The following is a 19934-nucleotide window of genomic DNA, read 5'->3' on the forward strand; positions in this document are numbered from 1 at the left end:
GCCAGTTTTATGATCTTTTTCTTTTAAAGTTTTCTTACTTGCATCTGATACTTGTTATGGAAGTGCAGAATGTGTGCTGTAAAACTGAACGATATGGCTATGCTAATGAATAGAGTTATAAAAGTAAGGTAGAATATTCCATTCATTGGTTTGACAGGTAAGTCCTAAGTCATTGTACTTTGTAAATGTATTGAATATAGTTGATTGCAGCTGTGGTTTGGAAGGAAACCTTTTATCACAGTACAGAAATAATATATTGTCACAAATGTTGGGCTTTTATGCTGGATATTCTCTTGGGTTGAGGGTCATTGGTCATTCCTGTAAGCGGACCTCACATCTTTTATTATCACAACCAGCTCAAGCTACCCAATATCTAGTTTAAACAATAGGATCACATAAGGTTAAGGTTCTTAAGAGAACCCTTTCTTCAGATACTGGCTAATAAAATCTCGAAGTGCCACTGTGTGCAGTCTCTTTACAGAAGGTGCATTGAAAGCATTGTGTCAAGGCAAGACACAATTTCAAACCATAAAATCTGAATGAACAGTATACAGATTTCAAAGTAAAAAGTCAATATCCTACATTCCTCCACTGTGGAAAATAGACAGAAGTTTGCTATCTCTAAATGTAGGCTTTTTTAGCTGATTCAGACTTTTAAAATGAAAGTAACTTTCTCTTGCTCACCGTGTGCGTGTTAGGGCCAGTTTGGCCCACTGAACTATCAATTCCTGTTAAAATACTGAGGCAATGCATACCAATGCTGAGGCTCCCAAATGTAAACTGTAGCTTATCCCTGACTAAAAATTGAATGAGATGATATTGGCCTGAAATAGTTGAGATTGTACACAACGATCACGTTCTCCTTTGAATAGCCTATTAACAGCTCAAATCACATTCATGCTGCTGGCTCAGAGAAATGCTTCATTTAAATTACGGAAATATAGTAAGTTTAAAAAGTTCTGCTCAAGCTAAATCCAAATTCACTGCAGTTACATTTTAGGAACAATGGACATATGTTGGAAAATGATGATTTGTATCTTTTAGCTCGTTTCAGTCCGAGTTGAATCAAATTTCATTTTGACAACGCTACTATGGATTAATTTGGGCACACAAATTTCAAACTATATGATTAAAATGTTTTAAGGATCAAGTTGGTTTCATTGTAGTTCAAGGTTTATGAGCTATTTTTAAAAGAATGCAACTATACAGTACCTGGAGAATGGAACAAATTTAGAAATTTGAAGTTCAATTTTGTCAGCTGAAGCCTGGGCAATATGGACAGTAAATATTAATGTGCGTTTCTTTTTTCAGGTTTTCGCCCCATATACATAGATATTTTTAAAACCAAATAATTGCTTATAAATTTAGGTCAATTAATTCACTTAACATGGCTGTAATTGGGCATCAGGATGTGGGTGTCAATGATATCTCTGTACTTGCAATCTTTAGTTCTACTGATTTATTCTAATATTTCTTTTGCATGAACAACTACTGCCATACTGTGATTCTTTTCAGCCTTGGTTAATCACCCTCCCTGGACTTTAATTGTGATTAATTCTACTGAGTAAAATACATTATGCACAGTTTCCTATTTTTGTTACCATTGTGCCTTCATTTACACTTCTCAGTATAAATACCATCCAACTAGATGAGTCTCTGAGGATGCCTATTCCCAACATCATATCTTTCTAGCTAGGCATTCAAGTTTACATATTTTATTTACAGGAAACTACCTCTGAAGGTTGCTTCTAAGTGTTACAAACAACTGAGGATCTAATCTTTACGCACCCTAACTGCAGCTACTCGAGTTGAACTTCCCTTGATGGCTAAAATTTCTAAAGTATTGCTGCTTTATCCCAAGAGCAATATGCCATGTATGAGAGACCTTATCAAATGCTGCTTCAAAGATATTTATCTACCCATTCTGTTACATCCTCAAAGTGTTAACGATTAGACTATCACTGACTTCATCTCCCTCCACGGCTGCCAACCTCATAGTCCGTCAATTCCGCACAGCCCGCTTCTACCTCCTTCCCAAGATTGTGTTCAGTTTTGGTCTCCTAATCTGAAGAAGGACGTTCTTGCTATTGAGGGAGTGCAGCGAAGGTTCACCAGACTGATTCCCAGGATGGCAGGACTGACATATGAGGAGAGACTGGATTGACTGGGCATGTATTCACTGGACTTTAGAAGAATGAGAGGGGATCTCATAGAAACATAAAATTCTGACGGGACTGGACAGGTTAGATGCAGGAAGAATGTTCCCGATGTTGGGGAAGTCCAGAACCAGGGCTCACAGTCGAAGGATAAGGGGTAAGCCATTTAAGACTGAGATGAGGAGAAACAGAGAGACAGACTATTATCTGAATGGTGACAGATTAGGAAAAGGGAAGGTGCAACGAGACCTGGGTGTCATGGTACATCAGTCATTGAAGGTGAGCATGCAGGTACAGCAGGCGGTTAAGAAAGCAAATGGCATGTTGGCCTTCATAGCGAGGGGATTTGAATACAGGGGCAGGGAGGTGTTGCTACAGTTGTACAGGGCCTTGGTGAGGCCACACCTGGAGTATTGCCTTTTTGTGGGATATGTGGAGCATTCTTTGTTCCAGTCCTACTTGGGTCCCTTTTTCCAGTATACTGATGACTATCGGTGCTATTTCCTGCTCTCCTCCTGAACTGGCAAATTTCATTCACTTTGCTTCCAATTTCCACCCTTCCCTTACCTTCACATTGTCCATCTCCAACTCTTCCCTTCTCTTCCTCGACCTCTCTGTCTCTACTTCTGGGGATAGGCTATTGACCAACATCCACTATATGCCCACTGACTCCCGCAGCTACCTTGACTTCATTTCTTCCCACCCCACTTCCTGTAAGGATTCTATTCCATTCTCCCAGTTTCTCTGTCTCCATTGCATCTTTTCTGACAATAACACCTTCCATACTAGTGCTTCTGATGTGTCTTCCTTTTTCCTCAACTGAGGATTCCCTTCTACTGTGGTTGACAGGGCCCTCGACTGTGTCCATTCCATTTCCCACACTTCTGCTCTCACCCTATCCCCTCCCTCCCTCGCAGAACCATGATCGTGTTCCCTTTGTCGTCTCCTTTCACCCCACCAGCCTCTACATTCAACGGGCTCAACATTGAGTTCAACAACTTCAGACCATAACCTCTGGCTCCAATTTTTCAGATGGCAACTGTTAATGATTCTGATGTACCTATTTACGCCTCTTCTAGACCCATCTTTTGTTTCTTTACGTCCCATTACCATCTCCTTTTTTGCTTTGTACAATTATACCTTTTGTTATTTAATCTCTCCTGCCTTCCACCCTGTTATAGATCTTCCCCTTTGTTTTTTCCAGTTCTGATGAAAGGTCATTGACCTGAAGTGTGAACTCTGCTTCTCTCTCCACAGATGCTGCCTCACCTGCAGAGTGTTGCCAGCATTTTCTGTTTTTGTTTCAGATTTCTGGCATCCCCAGTATTTTGCTTTTGGATTAGCATAACTTGTTTTGAGAACACTTTGGTACCACCACTGTGCCCAGTGAGATGCAAAACATTTTGGCTGTGCCATATAACAATCCTCGTTCGTTTAAGTGGTCTTGCATATGTTGCATTTGGTTTGTCCTGTCCACAAAAAGCAGGACAAATCCAATCTGACCAATTACCGCCCCATCAGTCTACTCTCAATCATCAGTAAAGTCATAGCAATGTTGTCGACACCTTCTATCAAGTGGCTCTTGCTCACCAATAACCTGCTCACCAATACTCAGTTTGGGTTCTGAGCAGGAGCACTCGACTCCAGACCTCATTACAGCCTTGGTCCAAACATGGACAAAGGAGCTCAGTTCTAGTGGTGAGTGTGACTGCATTTGACATCAAGGCAGCATTTAGCCAAGTGTGGCATCAAGGAGCACTGGTAAAACTGAAGTCAATGTGAATCTGGGAAAACTCTCCAGTTGCTGGAGTCATACCTAGCACAAAGGAAGATGATTGTAGTTGGAGAACAATCATTCCAGCCCCAGGACATTGCTGCAGGAGTTCCTCAGAGCAGTGTCCTAGGCCCAACCCTCTTCAAATGCTTCATCAATGACCTTTCCTCCATCATGTCAGAAGTGAGGAAGTTTGCTGATTGGAAGTGAACGTTGTACATTCTCAACTCCTCAGATAATTAAGCAGTCCATGGCTGAATGCAGCAAGACCTGGATGACATTCAGGCTTGGGCTGATAAGTGGCAAGTAACATTCGCACCACAAAAGTGCGAGGCAATGACCATCTCCAACAAGCGAGAATCTTACCACGGCCCTTTGACATTCAACAGTATTACCATCGCTGAATCCCCCACCATCAACATCCTGGGGGTCACAATTGACCAGAAACGTAATTCGACCAGTCAAATAAATACTGTGGCTACAAGAGCTGGTCAAAGGTCAGGTATTCGATGGTGAGTCTCTCACCACCTGATTTCCCCAAAGCCTTTACACCATCTACAAGGTACAAGTCAGGAGTGTGATGGAATACTCTACACTTGCCTGGATAAGTGCAGCTCCAACAGCATTCACGCAGCTTGGCACCATCCACTTGGGTTTTCTCAATTTATATTAGATTATTTGAAGTCTCATTAAAATAATAATCCTGTTTTCCTGCATAATTCTTACCTCTTGCATCGCAAACTGTCCTCCTTACATTGACATGCTGGTCTGTAGCAGATCCTTAGTTTGGTTTTATTCATATTAGAGATTTCTCATAAGTACTTTCTGTGGCTTACCCCCCTCTCACTGAATCAATGTCATTTGCCTCCCAGTTGTCATTGGTCCAATGGCTACACCACCCCTTTTCTGTTTTTTATGAAGATTAATTTCCATCCTTGAGTTTAGCCACATTCCTAATATTCTCATCATGTTATACTTCCCTGCTGTGATAACAGACTCCAGTTCTATCATATATGAATACAAGCATCCTAATGTCAATTTGTTTCTTGTAGCCTTCTGCCTGCTTATTCCAGGGCTCCTGTACATGTGTTACTGAGTTACTGTGCCTGTATCCACCTGCTGACTACCTTCTACCTATGGAGGAATGAGAGTGGGGAGATTGGGGAATGAGGGGGGTCAGGGAGCCTGACAAATGAAGGCTTGGGGAGATAGGGAGGTGGGGGAATTGGGGCATGAGCAGGGCGTAGAGAGGGAGAGCAATATGGTGAGTGGGAGTGGCAGCCACTGAACCAGACTGTTCAACATCAACATCCTCTGATCGCAAGCTGTGCCTTTAACTTCATAGTCTCTCCATCATAAAACCCTTCCAACCCGACCCCAGCTCATCTGCTGCTGAAACCCTCATCGATGGTGCCTTTAGACTTGATTACTCCAATCCTCTCCTGGCCGGCCTCCCATTTGTACACCCCGTAAACACTGCTGCCTGTATTCTATCCTGCACCAAGTCCTAGTCACCCATTACCCATGTGTCCTCTGACTTGCGTTAGTTCCTAGTCCCCCAATTTAAAATTCTCATCCTTGTGTTTAAATCCCTTCATGACATCGTAATTCCCATTTCTGTGACCTCCTCCAACCTTCCCTTCCCCCACCACCCAGTCTTGCAAACTCTCTGTTCCTATGACTCTGGCCTCTTGTGCATTCCTCCTCCCGTCACCCCACCCTTGGCCAACACTCCTTCAGCCCACGCTCTAAAATTCCCTCCCTAAACCTCTCTCCTTCCCTCTCCTTTAAGATCATTCTTAAAATCTACCTCTTCGACCAAGGTTTTGGTCGCCTTCAAATATCTCCTTCTTTGGCTCAGCATCCATTTTTTTTGCTAACACCTCTGTGAAGCACTTTGTTGGGGGGAGGTGGTGTTGATTATCCCTCACTCCTAATTCAGTCATGTTGCTTCCTTTCATTGATCTGTCTACCAATAGAAATTTAAAACTGATTAAACTAATGTGACTTAATGCAAATTTAACTTTATTTTGTTTTGTGAATATGAAACCTTAAATGGCTAAGTACCTGTGGTATGTATGACTTGAAGTTGTTTTGGAACAAACATCTACAAAGTTTTTTAGAGCAAGTTTTATATTATTAGCCAAAGGTTAAATAAAGAAAAGTTTCAAGTAGAAAATATACATATGTTCGAAAAGCAAAATTACATTATCTTGTGGTTTTCACCATTGAATAATTGCTTACGTTAAAGCTGCAGGCTCTGTGTAGCCTCAAAGTACTCAACTTTGCTTGCAGCTGCAAGTAGATAGCCGAAAGTAGAGGAACAACAGTTCATATTTTACAAAATACAGTAATAGCTTATCTACTCGTACATTGTTGATCACGTACAAGCAAGGGAGTCTCTAGATTTTAAAAGCATTAGCTCCGGTGCATAATGTACTCCTATCAGAAATCTGGCTAGATATGTAGTTTTGGGAGTGTCAGCTTCTGGAATCTATATTTCACCCACAGCAGGAGTGCTCCCAGACACGCATGCTGATGTGATGAAATTGTGTTTTACCAAAGAGCCAACATATTTATACATAAAACCAAAATCATGAACTTTCTTTTTTCAAAGGTAAAGTCAGAAGATATTTTGTACCTCTAAAACATCATGGCCTAGAATTTCCTTGGGGAGTTCTCCTGATCAGCTGCCGATATTGACTAACCTGAGTGTTTCTGATTCCTATATGACTGAATATGCATTTCAGGAAGCATAAGGAACCTGATAAACAGTTCCAAAACTAATTTTTCTCCAGTTTTAATGGTTTAACAATATTAATTGATATTCATGAAAGCATTAATAAGAACTAAACTTGCCTTTTAATAAAATATAATGTAGACAACATGCTAAAATGTATTTATTGCATTAAAATATAAACAGTAATTAAAATAGCCCCAAAAAGTTTAAATAATATATATACACACACACACAATAGTGAATATCCCACCAATACACTGAAAAACTTTCCATTTTGATCACGTTTCATTGTAAAGCAAGTAAAACTCATGTGATGTGAATTTCACAAAAGAATAGCTCACATACAGTTCAAAGGAACAGTTGGCTTTGGCTTTCCATTATGTCATTGTATAATAAAAAACAGATGGAGTAACATAAATCTCAGGATTCAGATAATAGCAAGGCATATAAGCATGATTCTCATGGTTTACAATTTAATTTTGAATCCTTTAATTGTGTTACTGACTAGTTAAACCACAGATAAAACACCATGTGTACAATACAATGGTCTAAATAATCTTTATACTCTCCAGTGAATCTCATAACAGGAGCGTATTAATACACTAACCCCTCACAGCCTCAATCATTTGTACACTACTTTTACTCATTATTAGCTTTGTTTTCATTTTATTGACACCACAGTATCTATTATTAAAAAAGAGCCAGTGTGGATTAACAAATCCTGCAGTTTACTCTCAGGATTCAGATAAACTACTTGAGCTTCTCTTCCATGCTTTAGTGGTCAGACCATTTAACTAAATTTTAAGCTTATCACTCATTCCTTAGCCATCCATAATTATATTTGTAATGCAGTATATATACTATAATGAAACCACAGTTTTTCCAAAAACCATTGTAGAATCTTAGTAACTGCCACATGATGCAATCCCACCTTATTTGCTTTTGATACCAGCTAGAGCTTTATAACTTAATGAAGCAAAAATAAAAAAAAGAATCTTCACTTGGATAGTGAACCATATGCAAAGAAGGCATCGCCTGAAACTATTGAAAAATAGCTTCAAACATAGCATGGTTCCAGTGAGTAACTTTGTATCATTGAAAGCGGCACAGTAAAGAACAACAGAGCAGGGTATCCCCTCAAAACGATGCTATGGGCATTAGGCACAGGCTTGCATCTATGATTCCTTTGGTCTCAGTTAGACCATCAGTGGGAAGGGAAATTCCCCACAGAAAAGCACTAAATCTTCTTGCAGAAAAAATATCTAGGTACATTGGATCCGTGTATATTTTCCAGCAGCAAATCAGGGTCACAGAGGCCTAGGAATAAATCTGTAATGTCATGTCCTCCACAAGGGAGGCGAAAATACAAATTTAAAAAGAACAGAAAAACAGTTAAATTCAAAAAGTTTAAAATATTACAAAAATCTATGTCTGCATGCTTCAGTGTTGTAGGTTTCACCCTCAGTTGTCTTTCAGCTTTTGTAGGAGTATCAGGTCTCTGTTATTATACGTGCAGTAATACTATGCTTTAGAACTTCTCTCACTGGACTGTAACATCCTTCTACCAGTCATGTGAACCTCCAATTCCACCACCTATAGCTATACCACACCTGCTAGAAGGGCAAGTTATTATTTAAAGCTGAATGCTGGAGTGCTCTATAGTTATCCTGTAATTATTTTGTGACATGTAGCTAGGCGTTGAAGTCAGCCTATTAAAATTGTGTTTCCTTCCAAATACCATCTGTTCTGAAGATATTCAGATTGCTGTATGAGGCACTAATTTGAAGAATGTGCAATCCGTATACTCCCACTGCTGACTTCTGCCTTTTGCCCCTAAGCTCCAACAAATCACAGAGCAGAACTTGAGGGTGAAAGGTGGAGAACAGCTTGAGTGCACAAACTGCATGTTGCTGAAGCTGAAATTTACTGTGGAAACATAAAGATCTCCATAACACACGGGACTTACTTGGAAGAACACTTTTTTTTTTCAAAACACTGTTTCTGTGACACAAAATTGCAGTTCCAGAACAACTATGGGACACTGAAAGTTTGAACAAAGCAAGTAAATTTAAAAGCAAATAACTTAAATGGAGCAACCTTCCCTTAATTTGTTTTCCTTTTCTTCTGAAAGCAATAACACCCGCAATCCTCCAGTACCTCAAGTAAGTGTTTGCGGATTATTCATTCCAATGGGTGAACATCATAACTGAGCCAATTCTGTCTTCACCCAACATCCACACTTTCCAGGCAGATAGTGGTGAAGAGAAGTAACCAGGTATCGCACGTCAATGGCCAATGTTCCCCCTCCCCTCCAGTACAGGGATCCTGGGGCCAACATAGCTGAAATGAATTAACTAAGCACAAATTATGTATTGAATCTGGGTCCTTCCTGGTTTGTATAGTGCATTGATCAATTGAGCCAGTAGGGATGTAGTTAGAGCGAGCCCAAAAGTTTTTACTCAATTTCAGCTTTTAGCTATATTTGGTCATACATCATTGGAGCTCCCCAGCCTTGTGACTCTCCCAGGAGCCTATTATAAACTCTTTCTAAAAACTTTTAAATCACTGGCATATTTTAGTTGAATGCTGAACATAGGCTCATTTATTTGAAACAAAGACGGCAAATGTATAGGTTATCGGATAAATTTTATGAACGCACACTCCTAGCACAGATTCATTTCCAACGGGAGGGAATATAGGGATTCCATGAGCCACAACTTCCATCCATTTTCCTGGAGGAAAAAATGTGGAGAGCCCTTACAATGGCCTGATATTCACTCCTGGTGACCAAGATCATTACTGCATGTTCATAAAATCTAACCTTTTTTGTTCAGTTCTGTGCTGCACTGATCTCAAAGCATATGAAGGTTTGACAAACTACCTGTATGATCTGCATTTCAATATACCATAGAATTCATGTAAATATGAACAGACAAATATGGATTTGACAATGTAAATACAATTATTTTCACACAATACTAGTAACAAGTGTATTCATCTTCAGAGGAAAATTTAGCACCAAAATGTTAGGTAAAATATTCTATGTACAAATGTAAATTATTATTTCATTAGAAAAATACAATTTTCAGCTTCCAGTTTTGTATAAAGTTGTTCTAATGTCTTAACTCCATATTGACCTGCATTAAGGTTATAGCTCAGCAACAAACTTTTATTGTCAAAAGCTCTCATCACCAATATTATATTTAAGACCTGCAACAAACTGGTTTTGCAAGTTATCCTATCATTGGAGGTAAAAGTGGTCTTGGGTAGTAGGGAAAAACAAGCGATAGTAAATTGGCAGATTTTCTTTACCATTGACCCTGCCATGTGCAAGAGTCATGTTCAACATGCCATTCTAGTGCATGCACATTAAAGATCTGAATCCATTATAAACAAACGAATCCCAACAAATGTGTGCCTAGTTTACCAATGCATTTTATGCTTGGAAAATTACTTCCAGTCAATATTAATTGCTTCTAAAGGAGCTACTTATAATATTTATACCTCGTTCCATGTAATCACTGTCACTACAACTAAACCTAATTTGAAACCCTTTATTATACAAAGTATTATTTAATCTTTTACATGGAACCTGATGTGTGTAATGTCCATGATTGATATGCTGGACTGTCATAGTCATGATTTCCAGCAATTTTGTCACATCAGAATCATTTTCATAATCCAGACAAGAAATGTCACAGCACATTTTAAATATTCTGACTGATTCAGGAATTCTGTATAATATTACCAATTTGGTACCTTGGTGTTCTATGCACAGACAAGAATTCTGCTTGGATCAGGTGTGCATTTATCTGGAGTCCACTGTATACCATGATGTCTTCGCCAGGTAAAATTATTAATAATGGACCATATCAATTCAGCTGTGTTCATCTGACATCCTCTCTTTATTTTTGGTATTCAGTCATATGTAATTTTTCATGTACAAAGAGACCAAAATGTATGCTCTTGGTGCTTGAATTTGTTCACACATCTGTGACTAGTTCGATATTTTTATGTTCAACCAGGCTTCCAAGATCTGAGGGCTCAGAACCTCCTTCCTTGCTTGCTTCATTGTCTGTGTTGTTGTTGAGGAAATCTTCACAGTTCATTTGTACCATCATATTGACCCTCTCAGCCACACAATGCGCTGTAAGACGTGCCTCAGGATCATGGTCCCAACACTCTATGATAGTGTCACAGAGGAAATGCATGCCCTGTTCAAGGAACAATAAAAAAAATACATGGTGGCTGCCACAGTATAAGAAAAATAATAGTCATATATTCACCTATAGTTAGTACAACTTGATTTTAATTGGGAGCATACTTGCATCAATTCCAATGACACACCATCATTAATGCAAATACTCCAATATCACAATGCCAGTAACACACATACACTGTTAGGCAGCCATAATCAAAGATCATACTACAATAATGGATCAACAGCCATAAATTAGACATGAATTAGACATTTCATTAATTGTTCAGTCTTTGACTAAACAAGGTTCAAAATGTTTTGCTTGTATGTTTTACTGAAATACCACCAAATAATTACCACATTAAAGGCTAATTTAAAGTTACTTCTTTAGTTCAGATCCTGATAGATTGAAGTCCAGAGCCAGCTCCCCACATTTTAACATTGTTAATACCAGCACCCTTATCTTGGTGGTAAAATCATTGGACCCATAAAATGTAGGTCTGTGATTCTGCTGTTTGTTAAAACCAGCTTCCTTAATCAATGTAAATGTAAGAACCTGCCCACAAGTGTCATGTACCCCAGATCATAACAGTTAAAACATTAGAAGTCGGGAGGCGAGAGGTGAGATGCCTACTAACGGCCCAGCAGTGTCGGGAGCAGCAGTCGGGAGGCGGAGCAGCAAGCAGCGAGAGGCCAACTAAAGGTCCAGCAGCCGGGAGGCCGAGCGGTGAAAGATGAGAGGCCTACTAAAGGCCCAGCAACGTCGGGAGCAGCAGTCGGGAGGCCGAGAGGTCAGAGGCCTACTAAAGGCCCAGCAGCGTCGGGAGCAGCAGTCGGGAGGCGGAGCAGCCAGCGGCGAGAGGGGAGAGGCCTACTAAAGGCCCAGCAGCAAGCTACTGCAGGGAGAAAGGGCAAAAAAAGAAGTAAAAAGAAATTGAAAGGTGATGTCACAGCCAAGGGGGTTAGTGATTGGTGAGTAGTTTTTCCTTTATCTTTTTTTCTTTTTCTTTATCTTATCAGTAAGTAACCTTTGGCATAGTTGCCAAATTAAATTAATTTAAGGGTTAAGTCATGGCAGGAGAGCCCAATCCCGTGTCATGCTCCTCCTGTGCTATGTGGGAAATGAGGGACAGTGTCCCTGACGACTATGTATGCAGGAAGTGTATCCAGCTGCAGCTCCTGTCAGACAGCATGATGGCGCTGGAGCTGCGCATGGATTCACTCTGGAGCAGCCGCAATGCTGAGGATTTCATGAATAGCACATTTAGTGAGTTGGTCACCCCGCAGGTAAAGGTTACAAAGGCAGATAGCGAATGGGTTACCATCAAGCAGAACAGGAATAGGAAGGCAGTGCAGGAGTCCCCTGCAGTCATCTCCCTCCAAAACAGATGCATTGTTTTGAGTACTGTTGGGGGAGATGGCTCATCAGGAGAAGGCAGCAGCAGCCAAGTTCATGGCACCGTGGGTGGCTTTGCTGCACAGGAGGGCAGGAAAAAGAATGCGAGAGCTATAGTGGTAGTAGATTCTATTGTAAGGGGAATAGATAGGTGTTTTTGCTGCACAGGAAGGCAGGAAAAAGAATGGGAGAGCTATAGTGGTAGGAGATTCTATTGTAAGGGGAATAGATCGGCGTTTCTGTTGCTGTGGTGCATATAGGTACCATCGATATAGGTGAAAAAAAAACAGGATGAGGTCCTACAAGCTGAATTTAGGGAACTAGAAGTTAAATTTAAAAAGTAGGACTTCAAAGGTAGTAATCTCAGGATTGCTACCAGTGCCACGTGCTAGTCAGAGTAGGAATTGCAGGATAGCTAAGATGAATATGTGGCTTGAGGAATGGTGCAAGAGGGAGGGATTCAAATTCCTGGGACATTGGAACCGGTTCTGGGGGAGGTGGGACCAGTACAAACCCAGACGGTCTGCACCTGGGCAGGACCGGAACCAATGTCCAAGGGGGAGTGTTTGTTGGTGCCTTTAGGGAGGGGTTAAACTAATATGGCAGGGGGATGGGAACCTATGCAGGGAGACAGAGGGAAATAAAATGGGGGCAGAAGCAAAAGATAGAAAGAAGAAAAGTAAAAGTGGAGGGCAGAGAAATCCAATGCAAAAATCAAAACTGGCTACATTACAGCAAAATTCTAAAGGGACAAAGTGTGTTAAAAAGACAAGCCAGAAGGCTCTGTGCCTCAATGTGAGGAGTATTTGTAATAAGGTGGACGAATTAACTGCGCAGATAGCAGTTAACGGATATGATATAATTGGGATTACGGAGACATGGCTCCAGGATGACCAAGGTTGGGAACTCAACATTCAGGAAGGATAGACAGAAAGGAAAAGGAGGTGGGGTAGCTTTGCTGGTTAAAGAGGAAATTAACACAATAGTAAGGAAGCACATTAGCTTGGATGATGAGATTTCTGTACAGGTAGAGCTGCGGAATACCAAAGGGCAGAAAACGCTAGTGGGAGTTGTGTGCAGACCACCAAACAGTAGTAGTGAGGTTGGGGACAGCATCAAACAAGAAATAAGGGATGCGTGCAATAAAGGTACAGCAGTTATCATGGGCGACTTTAATCTACATATAGATTGGGCTAACCAAAATGGTAGCAATACAGTGGAGGAGGATTTCCTGGAGTGTATTAAGGATGGTTTTCGAGACCAATCCCTAGACTAGGTGATGTGTAATGAAAAAGGACTAATTAGCAATCTTGTTGTGCGAGGCCCCTTGGGGAAGAGTGACCATAATATGGTAGAATTCTATATTAAGATGGAGCGTGACCCAGTTCATTCTGAGACTAGGTCCCTTGCAGTCGGATTCAGGTGAATTTATAATGGGGAACAAAGAAATGGTAGACCAATTGAACACATACTTTGGTTCTGTCTTCACGAAGGAAGACACAAATAACCTTCGGAATGTACTAGGGGACAGTGTGTCTAGTAAGAAGGAGGAACTGAGGCATATCCTTATCAGGCGGGAAATTGTGTTCGGGAAATTGATGGGATTGAAGGCCGATAAATCCCCAGAGCCTGATAGTCTGCATCCCAGAGCACTTAAGGAAGTGGCCCCAGACGTAGTGGATGCATTGGTGATCATTTTCGAACAGTCTATTGACTCTGGATCAGTTCCTATGGACTGGAGGGTAGCTAATGTAACACCACTTTTTTAAAAAGGAGGGAGAGAGAAAACGGGTAATTATAGACCGGTTAGCCTGACATCGGTAGTGGGGAAAATGTTGGAATCAATCATTAAGGATGAAATAGCAGCGCATTTGGAAAGCAGTGACAGGATCAGACCAAGTCAGCATAGATTTATAAAAGGGAAATCATGCTTGACGAATGTTCTGGAATTTTTTGAGGATGTAACTAGCAGAGTGGACAAGGGAGAACCAGTGGATGTGGTGTATTTGGACTTTCAAAAGGCTTTTGACAAGGTTCCACATACGAGATTGATGTGCAAAATTAAAGCATATGGTATTGGGGGTAATGTATTGACATGGATAGCGAACTGCTTGGCAGACAGGAAGCAAAGAGTTGGGATAACCAGGTCCTTTTCAGAATGGCAGGCAGTGACTAGTGGGGTGCCGCAGAGCTCAGAGCTGGGAGCCCAGCTATTTACAATATACATCAATGATTTAGATGAAGGAATTGAGTGTAATATCCCCAAGTTTGCAGATGACACTAAGCTGGGTGGTGGTGTTAGCTGTGAGGAGGATGCTGAGAGGCTGCAGGGTGACTTGGACAGGGTAGCTGAGTGGGCAAATGCATGGCAGATGCAGTATAATGTGGATGAATGTGAGGTTATCCATTTTGGTGGCAAAAACAATAAGGCAGAATATTATCTGCATGGCGACAGATTAGGAAAAGGGGAGGTGCAATGAGACCTCGGTGTCATGCTACATCAGTCATTGAAAGTTGGCATGCAGGCACAGCAGGTGGTGAAGAAGGCAAATGGCATGTTGGCCTTCATAGCTAGGGGATTTGAGTATAGGAGCAGGGAGGTCTTACTGCAGTTGTTCAGGGCCTTGGTGAGGCCTCACCTGGAATATTGTGTTCAGTTTTGGTCTCCTAATCTGAGGAAGGACGTTCTTGCTATTGAGGGAGTGCAGCAAAGGTTCACCAGACTGATTCCCGGAATGGCAGGACTGACATATGAGGAGAGACTGGATCAACTGGGCCTGTATTCACTGGAGTTTAGAAGAATGAGAGGAGATCTCATAGAACCATATAAAATTCTGACAGGATTGGACAGGTTCGAGGCAAGAAGAATGTTCCCGATGATGGGGAAGTGCAGAACCAGGGGTCACAATCTACGGATAAGGGGTAAGGACTGAGATGAGGAGTAACTTCTTCACTCAAAGTTGTTAACCCGTGGAATTCCCTATCGCAGAAAGTTGTTGAGTCCAGTTCATTAGATATATTCAAGAGGGAGTTAGATATGGCCCTTATGGCTAAAGGGATCAAGGGGTATGGAGAGAAAACAGGAAAGGGGTACTGAAGTAAATGATCAGCCATCATCTTATTGAATGGTGGTGCAGGCTCGAAGGCCTGCTCCTGCACCTATTTTCTATGTTTCTATGTAAGAATGCCTTAAAGAAGGGGATAATGTGTGAGGGGGTACTTTCTCTGAATAGTGTATAAAGAAACATTTACCTCTAGAAGCTATATTAATTTTTATTTGTTTTACAGTACCAAGGAGATCCGTCTTCTGCAAGGAATGTTCCAAAAGAGGGCACCACACCTCTTCCAGCACAGCAAACTCAATAATCACAATGGCTAAGATGAATGTAATAATTATAATGGGGTGTATCCACTTTCTATAAATACACTATTGCCATTAAGCAACCTAGTTTTTAAGTGGAGCCTCACCTCTCTGCCACCAAAAGAGACTGAGAAATGGGGAAAATGAACATCACAGTAGATCGTAACTCACGTACTGCAGCATAGCCTCACTCTAGAGATTCATTTGGGACTTCACTCCCTCCTAAAAGGGGCAAACTATTGGGGTTTCTACCATTCACAGCATGCAGTTACATTCTGTATTAAAATTAAGCTCAACTCCCATATGAGCTTAAACAAAAGCAAAATACTGCGGATGCTGGAATCTGAAATAAAAACAGAAAACGCTGGAAATCTCAGCGGGTCAGGCAGCATTTGCGGAGAGAGAAACAGAGTTAACGTTTCAGATCAGAACTGGCAATAGTTTGAAATGTAACAGATTCTTAAGGAAGTGCTGGGGCCCTGAGAGGGGTGGAGGTGGAAAGAACAAAAGGGAAGGTCGGTGATCTGGTGGAAGGCAGAAGAGATTTGAGAGACAAAAGGGATGGTTCGCCAAATTGAGGTGGTAATAGCACAAGTTAGGAAACAAAAGTTAAGTCTACATCGGATGTGAATGGTGGAATAATTACCAGCTGCCGTGGAAAACTGAGAAAAACAAAATAAAAATAAAAAAGGGGCAGGGGCAAGTTTTTGTTTTTTAAAGAAAAGCGAGGAAAGGGAACAAAATGTGGGCAGAGGTTATAATCTGAAATTGTGGAACCCCATGTTGACTCCAGAAAGCTGTAAAGTTCCTAAACGAAAAATGAGGTGCTGTTCCTCGAGCTTGCATTGAGCTTCATTGGAACAGTGTAGGAGGCTGAGGACGGAGAGGTCAGAGTGGGAATGGAGCGGAGAATTAAAGAGCAGAACTGAGAATCTGTTACATTCTGAACTATTGCCAGTTTTGATGAAGGGTCAGCGACCTGCAACATTAAATCTGTTTCTGTCTCCACTGATGCTGCCTGACCTGCTGAGATTTCCAGCATTTTCTGTTTTTATCCCAGCTATGCTATTTTAAAAAAAAAACCCAGGCAGCGAAAATAATGTGTGTATTTTTGGGACACTCTAAATTCTATCAGTATGGTTCCCATGTCTGGAATATTGCCAAAAAAGGAGAGGGAAGGATAGATATAAATCAGCACACAAAAGAGCATATGCTAGAGATAACGAGAGCAACGAAGTTGTGGGGTGCTTCTCGGACAAAAGCAGATTTAAGGTGACTGGCAAAAGAACCAGAGGTGACACGAGGAAAACATTTTTTACACAGTCAGTTGTTGTGATCTGGAATGCACTGCCTGCAAGTGTGGTTGGGAGCAGATTCAACAGTAACTTTCAAAAGAGAATTGAATAAATGCTTGAAGGGAATTTCTTTTACAGCGTTATGGGAAAAGAGCAGGGGAGTGGGATTAATTGGATAACTCTACCAAAGAGCTGGCACAGGTATGATGCGCTGAATGGCCTCCTTCAATGCTGTGTCGTTCTATGATTCTGAAATCCATTAAGATCACAGGATACTTGCTATTGGGTCATAGGTCAATGAGTGAGTAGAATGAAACATGGGAAAACTGGAGGAGATTCCGAAAGCCCATTAGAATTGCCACTCCTGAAACATTATTAACAAAGGGAAATGAAAAGGAGGTGGCCCGCAGGCTTTTAATGTGGGATCAGGAGAGCACTCCTGCTCTTCCCAGCTCCACATATATGTAAGTATATTTTAAAAATTTACCTTGTTGCTTGCAGCCTAACAGGCAGTCATTTTTAGGACCACCTGTTAGGCCGCATTATAGACCTGGTTATCCTAAGTGCATCCGGTGGTGGTGGTGATGCCGGCTGTCACAAGGCAAACCAGTATGATTTGGGGGCACCAAACAGGCATTTGGTCACGTATTTGTATATGCAAAGGGCCTAACTCTTGTTTCAGGTGTGGGCCCCAGATGCCAATTTTCTTGGCTAGACCAATATGACGGGCGGCACACTTCCAGCTCGTAATGGGAGTGCACTTCCTGCCCACCATCTTGGAGGCATAGGAGGTAGTTTAGTGCCCACAAAACTAGCACTGCACTGTCGGATTTCTAGGCCCAAGTACTCAAGTCTCTGGAGTAGAACCCACAACGTTCTGACTCAGAAGTGAAGGTAATACCACTGACATCAGGGTGATCACCTATTCAACATGACTCAATCTCTGTCTTATCAGTATTTCCATTGCCCAGGTTCTGAATCCTTGGATATCTTACCCTTTTATGCTTTCCATCAGTCTACCCCAATTATATTTTGCAGTTTGTGAAGCAAAGCAGTTCCAAAAGCCAGTGTGCATGAAGTGCTCTTAAACTGAGTAGTATCAGACAATGAAATGTACAACAAATGGCCATCAATTAGGGAATTTACTCTTCATAAGATCCTAGACTTCAAAAGCCTAGCAGTAATCGCGACAAAAAAGTTGATTTCCAAAGAAAATTATATTGACATATTTTAAAAGTGGTGCAGGATTATCATATTTTCTGAACAAACACTAAAATTAATGAATTAGTTCAATAGTGATTTTTTAAACATTAAGAAGTATACTGGTTATGCAACATACATTTAACATCATCCATTCCTTGATACATGGAAAAAGCGGCAAAAACTCTCAAAAAAACATAGAATGATACTGCTGTTCCTTCTGTAAATGTCAAATTCCTAAAATACTATTTTGTTGTACAAAGAGAATTTGTGTTGGTAGAGTTAACAGCATTCACACTCCATTCTCGCTCATTCTTCACCTACTTTATGCACCAGCCAACTGCTAGGAATTTCAGGGCGACCTTTGTCCCGTAGTACAATGTCCCTCATACTTTCAACACATGGATGCTCACGAACCTTTGAGCCAAAGGGTGATTCATAACTTTTCACTTCTAAGAAAATTGAAAGAGCATTATTTATGAATGCATTTTAATTCCATTTTACACAGCAATATCTAGAAGTACTAGAAGTTGCTATATTTTAGGCAAAATCTAATGGCATTTCTTGTAAAGTATTGTAAGACATCCTTTTACATGAGCAGTATATCAATGTAGTTGTTGCAGTCAATATTAGGGGTTAAATATAACCAAATGCAATGAATGGTTGAAATATTAAAATATTATTTTGGGATCTTCTTGAGACTTTAGCAGCCAGGTAAGTTTAACTGTTTGGAAGATATAATGGCGATAATTTTCACCTTTACCAGTAGGGCAATAAACTGGTGGAATGGAGCGCCTACCTGATTTTCATTCCCAGTTTACCTCCCAAGTGATGAAGCTGAAAATTACACCCAATGTCCCTTTCAATGCATTATTTAAAGAAAATCAAGAGCATTTTGACTCTCCTTAGCAATTTATTTTCCCCCCTCTCAATTTCGCTTCCAACTATCTTTTTTACCCCTCCTCTCCTGAAGGTAGTCACACTTGCTAAGTTACAGATGGCAGTTACGTAAGTAATGAGTCTTCATCTGTGAGCCTGCAGAATGAGTGTTGGTAAGCTATTAAACTGTAGGGGCATCCTGTCCTGCCTTCACTCATGCAGTGTTCAAAACTTTGACTAGATTTGATCAGGTAAATCAGGAAAAACTATTTCCATTGATTGATGAGTCGATAACCAAAGGGTATAAATGTAAGATCATCAGCAAAAAGAAAATGGATAAATACATAAAAATACATTAAATCAATACAAGGAAAGGGCTGAGATTGGGACTAAGTGGATAGCTCTTTCAGAGATAATGCACAGGTAAAAAGGGACCAAAAGGACCCCCTTTCATACTGCAAAATTCTATGATTTATGCCTGAGTACATATAATTCTGGCTGGGATTATTGGGTAGTGATCAGGTGCTTTCTTTCCCCTCCCTATCATATAAATACCAAGGCAGATTGTAATGTCTCCTCTGCTCTCCTTCGAGATAATCTATCTGAGCACAAACCAGAATCAAACTTGGGAGTTCGATCTTCCTAGTTCCTATGGCTCAGTACCATACCACACAGTGCATGTGCGCAGTCAGCCAATTTAGAAAATAATAAGCTGGATGGGCCAAATGATCTCCTTGATGGCTCACAAAGATCATTTTTATGATATTTTGAGCTATATTAAAAAAAACAACTAAAGAACTATAGAAATCAATCGATACACCACATAATACCTGCATTAAGAACTGATCAAACTCATTCAAATTCTTTTCAGACAGATTTGAGTGATGGATACCTCTTAGATCCGCATCCACAATGCTCTGCACCTTAAATTGCCC

The 19934-nt window shown here is 40.8% G+C and overlaps 1 protein-coding gene across 1 annotated transcript in view; it reads right to left on the reverse strand.

The window, feature by feature from the left end:
• Positions 1-10200: 10200 nt before the first annotated feature.
• The window catches only part of tgfbr2l (transforming growth factor beta receptor-like), a 102818-nt gene continuing 93084 nt past the window's right edge, over positions 10201-19934 (reverse strand). The window contains exons 6-7 of the mRNA XM_070874543.1: positions 18445-18572; positions 10201-10884 (exon numbers count right to left, since the gene is read on the reverse strand). Coding sequence (XP_070730644.1) covers positions 10654-10884; positions 18445-18572 — 359 coding nt within the window. The 3' untranslated portion in view covers positions 10201-10653. The remainder of the gene's footprint in view (positions 10885-18444; positions 18573-19934) is intronic.

The sequence above is a fragment of the Pristiophorus japonicus genome, chromosome 3 (genome assembly GCF_044704955.1).
Source record: "Pristiophorus japonicus isolate sPriJap1 chromosome 3, sPriJap1.hap1, whole genome shotgun sequence".
NCBI classification, from domain to species: Eukaryota; Metazoa; Chordata; class Chondrichthyes; family Pristiophoridae; genus Pristiophorus; species Pristiophorus japonicus.